At 47.4% G+C, this 17,511-nt stretch overlaps 1 protein-coding gene across 1 annotated transcript; it reads left to right on the plus strand.

Moving 5' to 3' along the window:
* Positions 1-157: 157 nt before the first annotated feature.
* On the plus strand, positions 158-17,323 carry TSTA_024640 (nonribosomal peptide synthase, putative; the record flags this gene model as incomplete). The annotated part of the gene is made up of 1 exon (XM_002479531.1): positions 158-17,323. The coding sequence occupies one exon, from the start codon at positions 158-160 to the stop codon at positions 17,108-17,110; it is 16,953 nt and encodes a 5,650-aa protein (XP_002479576.1). The 3' UTR covers positions 17,111-17,323.
* Positions 17,324-17,511: the final 188 nt, after the last annotated feature.

Raw genomic sequence — 17,511 nt, forward strand, 5'->3', positions numbered from 1 at the left:
TCAGCTAGCGAGTTTCCTCAAAGGAGGATATCAAGTGAATTGAACATAACCATTTTCCATACATGTAAACATCAGTTCAACCTCATAAAGAGTTATTGATGAAACATTACTTGCTACAAGAATTTCGCTCGCACATTGCCGATTGTGAGTCACAAATATGATCAACGGTAGCGACCAAGAAGTCTCGTCTTATACTACTCAATCGAAAAAGATGCTAGGGATTGAATTTCTCTGCGAGAGATCTCTCTCTTCTCTTGAGATTCTGGCGGCCTGGACGATACTCATCAAAGACTACGTTGGACCATCCGATGTCGGTTTCAGCTTTACAGACACTACCACTTCCATTAGTTCATCCAACAGTACGAGTAAGCCCATTGTTCTAGAAATAGACGAGGGGATGGATTTGCAACAATTATGTGCCCGCATCAAGACACAGTTATTGCAAGAGGAGATTGCGAATGACTCATCTCATTTGTCGTCATCATTCCGAACACATCTTTGGATTACCGATGAAGATTATGAGTTGTCAGAAAGAGAGCATGGAAAAAAGACGAATGGAAAATGGACTCCAGCTTCGCTCATTCAGGATCTTGATTTGACCATAAAGTGCACATCTCTGAACAATGGGAAAGCATTCCTCTTTACGGTCATTCCGGAGTCGCGTGGACTTAGTAGGACACAGGCGACGAGGATATCGCACCAGTTGCAACATCTGCTGGGCAAAATTGATGTACAGGCGATGGAAGAACGGCTGGTATACAAGATAGATACAGCCAGTGACTCTGATATTCGTCAAATCTGGCGGTGGAATTCCCATATGCCACCGAGTGACGACAGAAGCGCGCTAGACTTTTTCAAGAAGCATGTTAGAAGCTTCCCAGATGCCCCAGCTATCAATGCCTGGGATGGAAGCCTGACCTATGCGGAATTAGACAAGTTATCAAGTGCCTTGTCCAGACGTTTAGCTGATGCCGGAATTGGTCAAGGAAATATCGTTCCGTTATGTTTTGAAAAGTCTAAGTGGACCCCTGTCGCGATTTTGGCAGTTTTAAAAACCGGCGCGGCCTTCGTTTTGGTGGATGAAGTCTTGCCTGAGGATAGGCTACGCCAGATATCCCAAATACTATCACAAGAGATTATCGTCGTCGTTGCTTCGCTGGGGCAGAAACATCGAGCGAAGATTCTCAGTTCCCGAATCATCACGGTCGATTTCTTTTCCCTTGGAAGCGGACCAGAGCCTCATACAGATTTTCCTCAACCTAATGTGAAATCAACAGACCTGATATGTGTTGTTTTTACATCGGGTACAACGGGAGTTCCGAAGGCTGCGATGATCAAACATTCCAACTTGTGTGCTTTTTCCTCATTGGTAGGAGCAGGGCTCAGTGCCGTGAAGAGTGACTCACGAGTCTTAGCTCTAGCCTCGTACTCATTTGATGTCTCTGTTGGCAACATTTTCATGAGTTTGTTGAACAGAGCCTGTCTTTGCATCCCTTCCTCATGGGAATGCAAAAACGACGTTGCCAACCTAGTTCAGAACTATGAAGTGACACATGTCGTAACTACTCCCTCGATATCCAAGATGCTTCAGCCTTCAAAATGTACCACTCTGCAAGTACTAGATCTTGGTGGTGAGGCATGCAGTGAAGACGCCCTTGCTCCGTGGCGAAATACTGGAGTTCGTGTGATAAACAGCTATAGTCCAGCTGAGTGCACTGTCGAGTCGGTCCTTCACGACAATATTCTCCTTTCACCGAAACCGTCCATCATTGGAAAATGTATTGGTGCTACTTGGATCATGGATCCAGTCGACCGGAATCGCTTGGCTCCCGTTGGAGCAGTCGGAGAGTTGGTATTAGAAGGACCTCAGGTTGGACTGGGGTACCTTCATGACCCGAAGACTACACTGGAAAAATTTATCGAGGACCCCGAATGGTTAATGAACGGTCTTCCTGGCATTACAGCGGGTCGTAAAGGTCGTCTCTACCGGACAGGAGATCTTGTTCGTTATACTGATGACGGTTTGATCGACTATATTGGACGACGCGACTTCCAAGTAAAAATTAGAGGACAGAGAGTGGAGCTCGGCGAGGTTGCTGCAAACCTACAACGATTTATGCCGTCCTCAATAAAGTGGTGCCCGGAAGTGATCAAAACAAAAAACGGAACTGATATGCTCTGTGTATTCGTGGTATTACGGCCAGGGGAAGCAGCCACGACGAGGGACGTCTTGCAATCCATCGCAGATCGTGTCAACCCTCAACTAAGAAAAAGACTGCACCCATCTATGGTTCCAGGCGTCTTCGCACCCATTGAGGAGATTCCGCTCTCATTGACTGGAAAGACAGATCGTCGAGCATTGAGGCAGATTGGTTCATCCTTGTCCAGGGACCAAATGCTCTTCGTACAGGACACCTCTAACGAGCTCTCGTTGAACGGCGGTGCGCTGAATCAATCCATGAAGTATCCCAACCACGCTTCTGATCACACAAATAGTACTAATGAAGAGATGAAGTTAAGGATACTAAGAGAGGTCTGGAGCGAAGTGCTCGGGGTGGACCTGGCAAACATTCGAACGTCGGATACATTTTTCGGCCATGGCGGAGAGTCTTTGACGGCCATCAGATTTGTCGGTGCTGCATCCCGCAAAGGAATCCAACTAGATGTGGCATCGATATTCCAGCATCCCCAACTGTCTGACTTGGCTTCTCATGCCAGGCTACGCCGCATCACATTGACGGAGTCTCCAAAGCCGTTGTCACTATTGGATAGTCCAGTAGATGTGCTACCGGAGGTAGCCGTCGCCTGTGGGACATCTATAGATCGAATTGAAGACGTATACCCATGTACCCCTCTACAGGAGGGTTTGATTACCGCCGACAATGTTCATTCGTCCGTGTACACGGGAAGAGGCCATGTACTTCTTCCAGAAGATCTTGACGTGCAGCGATTCATACAAGCGTGGCAGAGAGTCATGCTCTTTCATCCAATTCTGCGCACCCGAATTGTGGATACGCAATCGCATGGTCTTCTACAGGTCGTATTGCGCGAAAGTGACTTGCTTCCAGAAGTTCGAAATACGGACCTCGTAACTTATTTAAAAGAGGATGGTCGCAAGAAAATGGGCCTCGGAACAAAACTTTGTCGCTGGGCTATCGTACGCGAACCTCAAGCATTCTATTTCGTTCTTACAATGCACCACTCAATCTACGATGGTTGGACTCTTCCACGGATCGCGGTCGAGCTCTTCAAGGCTTATCAGGGTGTGAGAATTGAGACCGCTGTTGGATTCAATGTTTTTGCCAAATATTTAAAAGAAACATCCTGGCAATCTGCGCGCGAATTCTGGGCCCATCAGCTTGCGGAACCCCAAAGAACAACCGTGTTTCCCGCGATTCCTCTTACCATCCAGGAACCGCGAGCTGATTCATCTATGTTAAAGACCTTTTTCATTTCAGCTCACGGCTACCAAAGCATATCCATGCCATCTTTGCTTAGGGCCGCTTGGGCCTTGCTCATTTCAAAACTTTCCTTCAGCGACGACATCACATTCGGCGCAACTGTGTCTGGTAGAAATGTGCCCATTACCGGAATTGAAGATCTCACGAGCCCTACGATTACTACCGTGCCCGTAAGAGTCAAAATCGATAGAAACAGTTGCGTTAGTGACTTCGTTGCTAATATACAAAACGAAGCCGTCAAAGCAATGCCCTTTGAGAATCTCGGTCTCCAGAATATCCGAAAGATTAACTCAGATACACGCCTGGGAAGCAGGTTCCAGACGCTCTTCATCGTGCAACCGCCAAATAACTCCATTTGGGATTTATCGCTGAATACAAGCCCACCGGAGCAAGAGCTCAAGACAAAGTTGCAGTCCCTGGACATCAGCAGTATTCTCTCTGATTTCAATGAATATGCCTTGATGATTATTATTACGCAGAAGAAGGGGGAACTTATTGTTGAAGCCAGTTACGATTCGAGAATTTTGGATCCCCGAGAGGTGAAGCGCCTACTCGACCAGTTCTCTCATGTGACAGAGGAGATTTGTCGCCCCGAAAACATTGACTGCAGTTTGCAGGAATTATCTTTTACCAGTACCAATGATGTCGAGGAGGTCTGGCAATGGAATGCCGTCCCATGTGATGGCAGACAAGAATACGTTCACCAAATTATTCAGAACAAAATCAATCTTAGTCCACAGGCCCAGGCTATCTGTGCTTGGGATGGGACAGCAACCTATGAGGAATTAGACAAGCACTCAGCGCATTTAGCATATGTCCTGCAACAAAATGGAGTTGGTCGAGGTAGCTTGGTACCTATTTGCATGGAAAAGTCAATATGGGCAGCGATAGCCATGTTAGGAATTCTCCGAGCTGGAGCCGGGTTCGTTGCAATAGATGTTATACATCAGCCAGAGCAGCGTATTCGTACAATCGTTGATGAAGTCAAGGCAGATGTAGTTGTCACGGCTGGTCCAGCAATGGCATTGGCGGGGAGAATATCAAGGAAGATTATTGCGTGCGACCAGCTTAGATATGAAAGTACAATGCGCAATAAAACGACTATCATTTCTTCAACACCTTCTGATACGGCATTCGTGGTGTTCACGTCTGGAAGTACAGGTCGCCCAAAGGGAATCATCATTACCCACGAAAATTTCTGCTCAACCATTGACGTACATCAACAGGGACTTGAATTATCGGAAACGTCGCGCGTGTATGATTACGCCTCGTACAGCTTCGATATTGCCGTGCATAATACCTTGATGACACTCGCTTCAGGAGGGTGCGTGTGTATTCCTAGCGAAGATGATCGCGAGAATGATATCGAAGGCTCTATTGAGCGTTTGCAAGCAAACTGGGCGGACCTTACCCCATCAGTAGCGCGCCTCATTGATCCAACTGCGGTTCCAGCTCTTCAAGTTTTAGTACTCAGCGGTGAGGCCGTTGGCAAAGATCTGGTACAGCTGTGGGCAGCGAGAGTGAAACTCATTAATGCCTATGGCCCTGCTGAATGTCAAATATGCACAATACAACGGAGCGTCACGAATCCTGACCATGCTTCCAACATTGGTCTCGCTGTCGGTTGCAACACATGGATTGTAGACCCAGAAAGCAACTCCCTGTCAGCAATCGGAGCTGTTGGCGAACTGGTCATTGAAGGTCCTATCGTCAGCCCAGGCTATATTAATGAGCCCGGAGATTCTTTCGTTAGCAACCCGCCTTGGCTCTTAAAAGGCTCAGCAACCGTGACAGGACGTCGAGGCCGGGTGTATCGAACAGGGGACCTTGCATGTTACATGGCGGATGGCACAATTCTATATTGCGGGAGAGCGACCACGCAAACCAAGATCAATGGGCAGCGTATTGAACTCAGTGAAATTGAATATCACATCAAGCAGGCAATTCCCGATCTGAGTGGGGTGGTGGCTGACACAGTCAACTTTGATGGTGACAGCGACAGCTCTCTAACCGCGTTTCTTGTTTATGCAACCAGCAGCAATCCAGCACGCGGTCTTGAGACCAACGCAGAATTGACCGTGAACTTATCAACTCCTCTTCCGGGTTTGCTAGAGAAACTGAGCAAGACACTTCCAGGATACATGATCCCAGTCGTCTTCCTCAACGTCTCACACCTTCCCTTGACACCAACTCGAAAGATTGACCGGCGAAAGCTAAAGGACCACGCTTCGCGAATCTCGAGGAAGGACGTTCTTCATCTCGATGAACAAGAGTTTACCATGAGTAAAACAGCCCTCGATGAGCACCAAGTGAAAATGGTTCGCGCCTGGGCACAAGTTCTCAAAATTGAGCCATCGAAAATTGGCCTCTACAGTGACTTCTTTCAGTTAGGTGGAGACTCTATTTCCGCGATGCGTCTCGTGGCATATTTGCGTAAAGCTGGATATTCCATTAAGGTGAGCGATGTCTTTCGACAGTCTCGCCTCGATCGTCTGGTCGATGTACTCGATATGAGGTCTGTCGGAACCAGCCAACGATCCGTACCTGCATCGGCCCAAGCAAGTGAGCCATTTATGTTAGTGCCGCGTGACGAGCATCTGACATTGATATCATCAGCAGCCGCTGCCTGCAACGTCAACCCAAGAGACATCCTCGATCTTTATCCCTGTACACCGTTTCAAGAAGGTGTATTTGCACTCACTTCTAGTGACTCAGCTGCGTACGTTCAGCATGCAGAGATCAAATTCAGTAAAAAATTGCATTTTGACCGGGTTCTCGCCGCTTGGAACGCAGTGATTGAACAAACTCCAATTTTGAGGACTCGTATAGTCCAGTTAGAAGGCGCTTCATTGATGCAAGTGGTTGTTCGTGAGGCACCCGAATGGAAGTGGTACGAAACAGCAAAGGAATATCTTGATCACGCAGGTAGCGTCGCCATGAGTATAGGCGACCCTTTGTCACGCTTTGGTCTCCTCCGAGACGACTCAGAATCTTCTCCAGAATACTCGATCTTTTGGACCGCTCATCACGCTGTGTATGACTCTTGGACAATCGAGCTAATTTTTCGTCAAGTAACAAGTCTTTATCATGGGGAGGGAAACTTGGACTTAGGTCCAAATTATGGACGCTTTGCAAGATTCCTCCGTGATCAACAGAGATCCAGCGAAGAGTGGTGGAAACTCAATCTATCTAGTGCTTCGAGTGCTGCAGTATTTCCCAAACGCTCTCTGACAAAAGAAAAGAGGAGTTCGAAGAATCAAATAATCAAGAAGATGAATGTTACGTTACCTCAGGTAATCCCTGCAGGATATTCAATAGCTATCCTTCTGCGCGCAGCCTGGGCTGTTCTAATCGCTCGTTACACAGGTGGTGACAAAGCATTATTTGGAGAAACTCGGCTTGGTCGAGGCGTTTCTCTACAGGGAGTGGAATCTATGAAAGGTCCAACAACTGCATCAGTTCCGGTTTTGGTGCATGTGAATCCGGAACAGACCATTGCATCTCTCCTCGAGGCAGTTCGCGAATCAAGTATACAGATGCAGGAATTTGAACACTTGGGACTGCAGAATATTGCCCGATTGACCGAGGATTCAAGGGCAGCGTGCAACTTTCAGTCACTCATTCTTCTCTACGAAAGCGAGGTGGTTACCGAGGTCACTAGTAGTGATTCTTTCTTTAGAATTGATCACGCTATCGATGATCTTCGTAACTTCAATGCTTGGCCTTTAATGCTTGTATTTCATCAGCGTTTACAGGACCTTTCTGCGGAAGCTTTGTTCGATGAGACCGAGATTTCGTCAAACTTCATTGAGCTATTACTACAGCAAATGCAGGGGATCTTAAACAATCTATGCAGTTTTTCAGGTACCACCCTCATTCGAGATCTTGACAAGGCCTACAAAGAGGACTTGGCTAAAATCTGGGAATGGAATGCGGGTTATCCTGAAATGGCGGATGAGTTACTGCACAATCTGGTCGCAAAACAAGCCCGACGAACCCCTGATAAAGTCGCCGTGACTTCCCATGATGGACAAATGACTTTCAAAGAATTGGACGAAATCTCGTCAAGTCTAGCATTGACACTTCGCAATATGGGAGTCGGACATAATTGCGTTGTCCCTCTATGCTTTGAGAAGTCGGTACTGGTTCCACTCGCGATGTTAGCTGTCAGCAAAGCGGGGGCTGCTTTCAGTGCAATGGATATAACATACCCTGAGGAGAGACTGAAAGTCATTTCAAGCTCTTTAGGAATGAATCTTATTTTAGCCAGTCCGTCACAAGGAGAACTTGCCAAACGACTTGGTGGCAATGTGTTCATAGTCGACTCTAACAGTTACATGGGCACAGCCGACACCGGCCGAGACCATTTCGATGAAGTCAGGATCAGTCGAAAATCTGACCAGCTAATGTATGTATGCTTCACTTCCGGAAGCACTGGCGTTCCGAAAGGGGTGATGATCACACATCGAAATCTTGCATCGGCAGTGGCTGCTCAGGGTCGTGTTTCTCTCGGCATTAGATCTGATGATAGGGTCTATGACTTTTCTTCCCATGCCTTTGATGTTAATATCTGGAGCACCTGGGTAGCGCTCGCTGTTGGGGCATGTGTTTGTATTCCTTCTCACGAAGAGCGTGTGGGAAATTTGGCCGGAAGTATCACCTCATTCCGGAGCACAACATTATTCTTGACGCCATCGGTGGCCCGGACCATAGAACCCACAGAGATACCAACAGTCAAGAGACTATATCTGGGTGGAGAAGCAGTAACCCCCGTGGATGTAAGTCAGTGGCAAGAGCACGTTGAGTTATGGGGTGCCTTCGGACCAACAGAGACTACGCCGCTCTGTAGCTTCTCTCGTTTAGATGGCCCGGAATCTGCCACTAATATTGGAAGAGGTGTCGGAGTCAATACGTGGATCTGCGACCCGGATAATAGTAATCAACTCATGGCAATTGGAGCCGCAGGAGAGCTCTTATCCGAAGGGCCTTTGGTGAGCCCGGGCTATCGAGGCCTCCCTGAACGAACAGCTGCAGCGTTCATAGAGGATCCCGAATTCCTGCTCCAGGGATCGGCAGAGGTACCTGGACGACGCGGGAGACTCTATAAGACGGGCGATCTAGTTCGATATTCCTTTGACGGAACAATTGAATACATTGGGCGAGTAGACACTCAAGTCAAGCTACGTGGTCAAAGAGTGGACTTTGGTGAAATCGAATATCACTTGAAGAAAGCCTTACCTGATAGCACTGCAATCGTCTGTGAAATTGTCCCACATCCCTCCACGAAACTCCCTTTGCTCGTCGTGTTTTGCGAATTCTCAACTCCGACTGCGTCCGCGCTAGACAAGATCGGAGTGCAAGCATATCTTCGCAATCGACTTCCACCATATATGATACCTGAACAACTTTTCACAATCCCTCAAATCCTAAAAGGCGCCTCAGGTAAAATCGACCGACAACAATTGAAACTACTTGGTTCACAAATGCTGGAGATATTCATCTCGAATGAGGTTAACTCTACTTTCAATCGTCTACGAGGACCATTCACTCAAATGCAAGATTTGCTTGAAAGATTGTGGTCTATTGCTCTCGGTCAGGTGGACATGGTCGTGTCTCTCGACAGCGACTTCTTTCATATTGGAGGAGACTCAGTTGCCGCCATGAAGCTGTCGAATCTGGCAAGGAAGCACGACTTGCGTCTCACCGTGAAGGATGTGATAGAAACCCCTGATTTGCTCTCGATGGCGGGCAGATTACAGCCGATTGAAGTTCAATCAGATTGGCCACGACCATTTTCCCTCGTTGAGCCATCCCATACCAACCAAACCCTGACCAAGGCTGCTACCATCTGTGATATATCGGCGGACTCAATTTCGGATATCTATCCATGTACTCCACTGCAAGTTGAGCTCTTCGCTCTCACTATGAAACAGTCTCAGGCCTACATGAAGCGGTCCGTCTTCGAGGTTCAAGGTGATGTCTCCGTTGACAAACTAATTCAAGCTTGGGACACGGTCATGAATATCAATGCAGTGTTACGAACGAGATTCGTAGAAATAAACGGCCTTGGGCTTTTACAAGTCGTTGTCAAGGACCATCAATGGAAACACTATGACAGCATCGACTCTTATCTATCCTCCTCAGCACAGATTAAACCCGATCTTGGAAAGCCCTTGTCGCAACTTTCAATCGTCTCCGATAGTAAGTCCACCAAGATTGTGTGGACGATCCATCATGCTCTTTATGATATGTGGTCTATTCAGATCATACAAGACCAACTCTGCAGAGCATACCAGGATCGCTTCATACCACGCCCTCCGCGTTTTAGCGGATTTGTTCAATATCTTCAATCTCAGAATGTTGATGAGGCAAGATTATACTGGGGATCGCGCCTGGCAGGATGCAGGGAAGTCACAATCTATCCCAGCCTGCCGTCATTAACATATCAGGTACGGCCTAGCAAGACGTTCAAACGCACATTACGAGACACCGCTGGGTTTAGAGGCAACATTCAGGCAAAGATCCATGCCGCGTGGGCTTTAATTGTGTCCAAACTATCTGGATCGGACGATGTTGTCTTTGCCGCTACGCTGGCTGGACGGAACGCTGCAGTCGAGGGCCTTGAACAAATGGTGGGGCCAACGATCACGCCAGTACCAATCCGCATTCAACTGGAGACTCTGTTTCAGTGTTCAGTGGAACATTTGCTAGCTGAAATTGAGAAAAGCACTGCAGATATGGCGCCATATCAACACATCGGTATGAAGAACATCGAGGTTATTAATGCTGATACAAGGGCGGCGTGCAAATTTCAAACACTTATTGTTGTGACTCCGCCAGAAACTACTGTTGATAATGCGGATATTATACGAACGTCAACGTACGATATTGAGAGCTTAGAAGGTGATGCTTTCCATACCTTTGCGCTGGTTTTGTTCTTTTTTCCTAAAAAAAAAGGTATCGATCTTGAAATTGTTTTCGATCCGATGGTATTGGAATGGCGAGAAATAGAGCTGCTAGGCAGTCGATTAGAGGCGACCATTTCGGCTCTTACTAGCAACAACAAAGTAGTATCTGATGTGGATTGTCTAGGACAAGAAGATCTACAAGATATCTGGAAATGGAATGCCACACTACCTGTGGCTAGCGAGCAGACCGTTGACGACCTTATATTAAAGACCGCAAGAATGTTCCCCGAGAAAGTTGCCATTGATGCATGGAACTGCAAGCTATCCTACTCACAACTCGATAGCCTTTCGTGGAATTTGTCAACGCACTTACGCTGCCACAAGGTTGGAAGAGGCAGTGTTGTACCGATTCTGTCGCCCAAATCCGGCTATGTTCCCATCGCTGCATTGGCTGTTCTTCGAACAGGGGCGGCTTTATTACCACTCGATTTCTCTCAACCTTTCCAGCGCCTCCAGTCAATTATACAACAGGTCGCGCCACAGGTTGTCCTAGCTTCAGAATTATCAAATGAAATTGCAGATTATCTAGAAGCCTCTGTATTGATTATTGAAGATTGTTTGAAATCATCCGTTCTTGATGGTTCAAAGGCGAAAGACGAGTCCCTGTCGTATCTGGATGATGTCGCATGTGTTCTGTTTACATCCGGCAGTACAGGAACCCCCAAGGGAGTCATGCAAACTCATCGGGCACTCTCGTCTGCAGTAACCCACCAAGGTGTCGAATCTGGATTCAATGAAGGAACCCGAGCATTCGAATTCGCTTCATACAGTTTTGACGTTAGCTGGAATATGATATTCAAGATCCTTGCTGTAGCAGGTACTCTTTGCATCCCCAGTGATGATGAAAGGAACAATGACCTTGTCGGATCCTTAAACAGATTCTCTGCCACCCTCATCGAGCTGACAGCGTCGGTAGCCCGCCTGATCAACCCTAACCAATTGCACTCGCTCCAAACGTTGATCTTATCGGGAGAACCTGTATTTGCACAAGACTTTGAACATTGGAGACGAACCGTGAGGCTAGTTGTGTGCTACGGCCCGTCCGAGTGCACGTCAGTGTCAACTATGAACCCTGGTCTGCACATCGATTCCAACAAAAACGGCATTGGAAAGGGCTATTCCTGCGTAACATGGATCGTCGATCCCCATAATCACCAACGGTTGATGCCCATCGGAGCCGTCGGTGAAATTCTCATAGATGGACCAATCGTTGGAGAAGGTTATTACAACAACGAGGCTCTCACTAATGCTTCGTATGTCTCTGATCTTCCGTGGATAAAGGCTGGGTATGCTGGAATCGTTGGACGGTCTTGCAGAGTATTCAAGTCTGGTGATCTTGCACGCTATGATCTTAATGGAAACATTCATTTTGTATCCCGAAAAGATACTCAAGTCAAGTTGCATGGTCAGAGAATTGAGCTCGAAGAAGTACAATTTCACGTACAGAAAGCTATGGAAGGCATGACTGGACCAGTAGTTTCATGTTTACTGGATGATCCAGGAAGCAAGGAACAGAGGCTCGTGGCCTTTATAAGCAGCAACGATGCAGCAACCGGAAACGCCTGTGAAATACTAGTCCCAGGAACCGCCCTTTTGGAATCTGTACACGCACTTGACGAGAAGTTGGGTGCTGTCCTGCCTAAATATATGCTCCCATCACTCTACTACTTCATCAACACAATTCCACGCACAACCAATGGCAAGGTGGACAGGAAAAAATTGGTGCGGCTTGCTCTCGACGCACAACAAAGCCAAGTTTATCGAGGCAGGCCAGCCCAAGACGGACCACGTCGCACGGCCTCCAGCCCGATGGAAATTAAGATGCAACAACTCTGGTCGGCGGTGCTAGGGGTACCACCTGAGTCTATTTGGGCGGACGATAACTTTTTCGATCTCGATGGTGATTCAATAGGTGCAATGAGGCTAGTCGCCGCTGCCCGTAGTGAAGGCTATGAATTGCGTGTCTCTGATGTCTTTGAGAGCCCCAGACTTTCACAGCTGGCACCTAAGCTGTTATCCAAAGTCGCAAATTACCAATCTCGACTCAACATGACTGATTTTGAACTTCTTGGTGAGTCGGTAAATATCACTGCCGTTCGATCAGAAGCTGCATCCAGATGCGCCATACCAGATCCAAATATGGTCGAGGACATCTATCCTTGCACCCCGCTCCAAGAGAGCATGCTGGCGGCAACCATCAGGGACCCTAGTGCATTTATAAGTATGCGACTTTATGGTATTCCTGATGAAATAGACATTAAGCAGCTACAATATGCTTGGAAAACGATTGTGACTCGGCACCGCATCCTTCGTACCCGCCTTGTTGACCTCAGTAATCATGGTCTGATTCAGGCTGTGATCCGTGAAGAACCCCTTTGGAAGACTTATAATAGCTTGGGATCATTTCTCGATGGGGCACGAAACATAACAATGGGTCCTGGATCCCGGCTCGTGTGGTGGGCTTTGGTAGGTGAGCCACAACAACGCCGTGTTGTCTGGGTCATACATCACACACTCTATGATGGCTGGACCTTGTCAATCATTGAAGAAGAGATTAAAAGGGCCTATCTTGGTCAGAGATTAGAAGAAGGACAACTTGATATGAGACCTCTCATTAACTATATCATTCAAGAGCCCCAGGAAGCCTCAATTGCATTTTGGGGTCATGAATTGAGAAACAGCCAGGAAAGCACGGTATTTCCCTCACTTCCCAATCACAATTATCAGCCAATGCCCGATGCATACTTGGAAACAGATATCTCCGTGAATCTCGCTTTGGCAGGGACGGGCGTAAATCTCTCCGCATTCTTCTATGGCACCTGGGGTATCTTGGCGTCTCACATCACAGCAACAAGCAAACTGGCAATCGGCGCCATTCTGACTGGACGAAACACGCCGGTAGACGGCATTGACAGAATAATAGGTCCAACTATCACCACTGTTCCAATTTTGATTGATGTGGATCCTTCATTGACTGTATCAGACTTCATGGCAAGGCTGGAGCTGATGACAATCCGAAGGATATCTCACGAACATCTCGGAGTTCATAACATTCGCCAAATTAGCAGCACGTGTGCTTCTGCATGCAATTTTCAGACAGTTTTAGTCATACAGCCTCCAAGCGCAACAAATCGTATCCCCTACAAACACCCATCAGATCAGGACATAGTCATGGAAGAGTTGGATGAGACAAAGGTGGATGGCTTCCCTAATGGACACGCCGTATTGAACCAGTATGGATTGATGTTCGAGCTGCTTCCAGTCGGAGACAAGATGACTGTGCGAGCTAGTTTTGATTCGAGACTGATCTCCCATGCGCAAATAAACCGGATGATAAGACGATGGGAACATGTTATAAAGCAAGTCTCACATGCTCTCCGCAAACAAGTTGCAGTCAAAGTGGAGGCTATCGCTTCACTATGCACAGAGGATTTGGAAACAATTTGGAAACTCAACAAAGACTTACCTTGCACTATCGAGAATTCTTTCGTTCATGGCACAATATCTGCGATTGCCCGTCGGCATCCTGAGGCCCCAGCCATTGATGCATGGGACGGACAACTTACTTACGGTGACCTCGAAACGCTTTCTTCTCGTCTTGCTGAGCGCCTAATTGAAGCTGGTGTTGGGCCGGGTAAACTTGTACCACTCATTTTCCGCAAGTCAATATGGGCAAATGTTAGTATGCTTGGTGTGATGAAAGCGGGAGGGGCATTTGTCCCACTTGATCACCAGCATCCAGAGGGCCACCTCAGAGCTGTAGTGCAGACTATTAACACGAACATCATACTTTGCTCTGCTGCAACGAGAGACAGAGCTGCTCGGCTCGCGTCTCATACTATAATGGTTGACGAATCTCTCAGACGAAACAACACCACAACAGTCTTAGCCAGGTCACCCTCTAACGATGAACGACGCACTTTACAGGGAGGGGATCTAGCGTATGCAGTGTTCACATCCGGTAGTACTGGCGGTGCAAAAGGGGTCAGAATCAGCCATACAAATCTGGCCACAGCAATACATTACCAGGTCGGTACTCAGGGATTCCATATCAGCAGTCACACCCGATCTCTGGACAGCTCTTCATATTCCTTTGACGCGTGTATTTTCAACTTTTTCTATACTGCCTCACAAGGGGGTTGCTTATGCGTTCCAAGCGATGAAGGTCTAAAAGGTGATCTTGGAGGTTTCATGGCAGAGTACAGGGTCAATTGGGCGCAGCTCGTACCGTCAGTTGCTCGTACCATAAATCCTGACCGTTTGACTGATTTAGACACTCTCATATTGACAGGAGAGCCTCTAACGCAAGGAGATATCGTTACTTGGAGCCAGAAGGTCAATCTTGTCAATGTGTATGGACCGACGGAATGTACTATTTTGTGCGCCATCTCTTCGCAGATTACTCATTCTGCCCAAGCAGGAAATATAGGTCGAGGTCGAGGAGCAAATCTTTGGCTCACAGAGATTGGTAACCCAAACAAGCTTGCCCCCATTGGAACCACTGGAGAGATCCTCATTGAAGGACCAATCATTGGTGCTGGATACCTGGGACCGTATCAGTATCCTCTTGTTAAGAACCCTCCCTGGCTTCTCGAGGGTGGAGCCAATGTCAGTGGCAGGTCAGGGACACTTTTTCGTACAGGTGATCAAGCACGATATGCAGATGACGGCAGTTTGATCTTCATGGGTCGTATAGGGTCTGAAATCAAGATTAGGGGACAGAAAGTAGATTTGATCGCTATTGAAGATATCATGCGACGATATATTCCTACAGATCTGGAAATTGTCGCTGATATAGTACACTTGCACCTGAATCAGGCAGACCAAGACAGGCAAATGCTATTAGCATTCGTGAGTGGAACCTGTTCCACCACGGATGAACTTCAATCGAAGCTGCACGCCTTGGTACCAGCCCTTAGAGTCGCAATGGATGCGGAGCTACCGTCTTACTTACAGCCTGAGGCATTTGTTCCTCTTCCAACTATCCCAAGGACTAGTTCAGGAAAAACTGATCGTCGGCGTTTGAAGGATATAGGACAACAACTCCGTCTACAGCAGCTACTCTGGATCCAAGGCGACACGCTAAAAACATCATCTAGCATGCCGTCTACTGAGGAGGAACAGGTACTGGCAACTATTTGGGGTGAGCTACTTGGGCTCGACTATAGTTCAATCACACGAGAAGACGACTTTTTCAAGCTGGGTGGGGATTCACTTGGGGTCATGCGACTGACTACCAGAGCTCACGAGCGTGGTCTCCTGCTGAAACCGAGTGACATCTTTCAAGACTCCAACCTTGCTACAATGGCACGGAAGATGACCCTGTTATCTGGACTTGCCAGGGGAATTGAGACTTATCGTCCGTACAGCCTCGTTCCCGATATAACAGACGTGAAATCTTTCATCAAGAATTGTGTCGAGCCTTCGTTGGGAGTTGAGGCCGATCAAGTGGAAGACATTATTCCAACCAATGGATTTCAAATCGATTACATGAACGACAAAAACGAGCCGCTTGGCCTCCAATATTGCTACCTCGACATTGGTCCCGATGTTTCGTGGCCAAAGCTCAAAGATGCGTGCCGAGCTGTTGTGCAGGCCTTTGAATGTCTTAGAGCTCGCTTTGTTTACCACCAAGGAAAATACTACCAAGTTATTCTTCAGGATGCGCCATTGTTAACTGAGGAGATCTTCACCACTGAACAGGTGACCACATTTTCCAATCGCTACTGTCCTGCTGATGGCCAGCGGGCTACTGTCAACGACATTTTCACCAAGCTGACTCTCGTGGATACAGGCGCCAACCGGCGGCGCGTCATCTTGAGAATGTCACATATGCAGTACGATGGATGGTGTACAATACACATCTTCAGGGCAATCGCAACTCTCTTCAATGGAGGTCAGCTCTCAAAAACGCTCAAATGGACCGAATTGTTACAATATCGTCAAAGGATGGCAGACGATTCCCGCAAATACTGGCGTGCATTATTGCAGGGTACATCTCAACCTACTCCTCCACTATTGTACAAACCTAGTACTGGCAAAGAACGTACGCTCAGAACCCATGCGCTGCCATATTTCCATGCCTCAAGTGACAACAAACGTACACGACCGACTGTTGTGGTCAATGTAGCTTGGGCTCTCGTCCTCCAACAGCTGGCGGGACATAGCGATATTGTCTTTGGCAATGTCACAACAGGACGCAACGGTCCCCTGCCCGGCCTTGACTCGGTTATTGGACCAAGCGTGAATATGCTACCCATGAGACTATGTCTACCCGCTGAAAATAATGACGTGGGGACTAGAAAACAATATCTGCGTGACCTTGTCGAGGCTTCTGCACAACAGGTAGATGAACGCACCACTTTCGAGGGTCTCGACTGGGAAGACACTGTCGATCGGTGCACAAGTTGGCCATCTGGATCACGGTACTCGTCTGCTGTGCATTTCCGAAATATGGCTTTCGAACCTGAGTTGCCCCTGGGAAGCGACGGCGTCGTCATTGTCTGGCATGAGCTCAAAGCTACTCCACACTGGACTACAGTCTTGGTGTACCCTGAGAATGACGTGTTGCGGCTTTGGCTACTTGCTAATCCTGCTGAGATAGGTGATGATGGTGCTGATGAGATATTGCATATGCTGGCAAGTTATGTGGACGAAATTGTAGAAGCATTGCGGCGGTGATGGCGATGAGCACATAGAATATACATTTCTTCTTGTCGTCTATTTACGAGGTCAGGAGTTAGACCTTATCGAGGTTGCATTGTTTATTTGATACGAATCCAATGTTGGGAATACTTTCGTAAAAACACACACATTGCATTGCATCTGAGACTACTAGACCGCATTGCCGTTTGATTTATATGTACATTACAAAGTTCCAGTTACAACATTACAAACTAATTGTCAAGATGCTTGCAATAGAGAGAAATTGTGTGCTTATACACTTATAGTCACGCTCATACCTGCCAAAGTAGTCATGCATGTATAGGCATACTAAATAGACTACAGCACTTGACAAGTGGTACGATGACAATTATTGATTACACATGAAGCTCCGAAATTCATTCCCAGATGTGTTTTTA

This window comes from Talaromyces stipitatus, genomic scaffold, assembly GCF_000003125.1.
Source record: "Talaromyces stipitatus ATCC 10500 scf_1105507295541 genomic scaffold, whole genome shotgun sequence".
Lineage (NCBI taxonomy): Eukaryota > Fungi > Ascomycota > Eurotiomycetes > Eurotiales > Trichocomaceae > Talaromyces > Talaromyces stipitatus.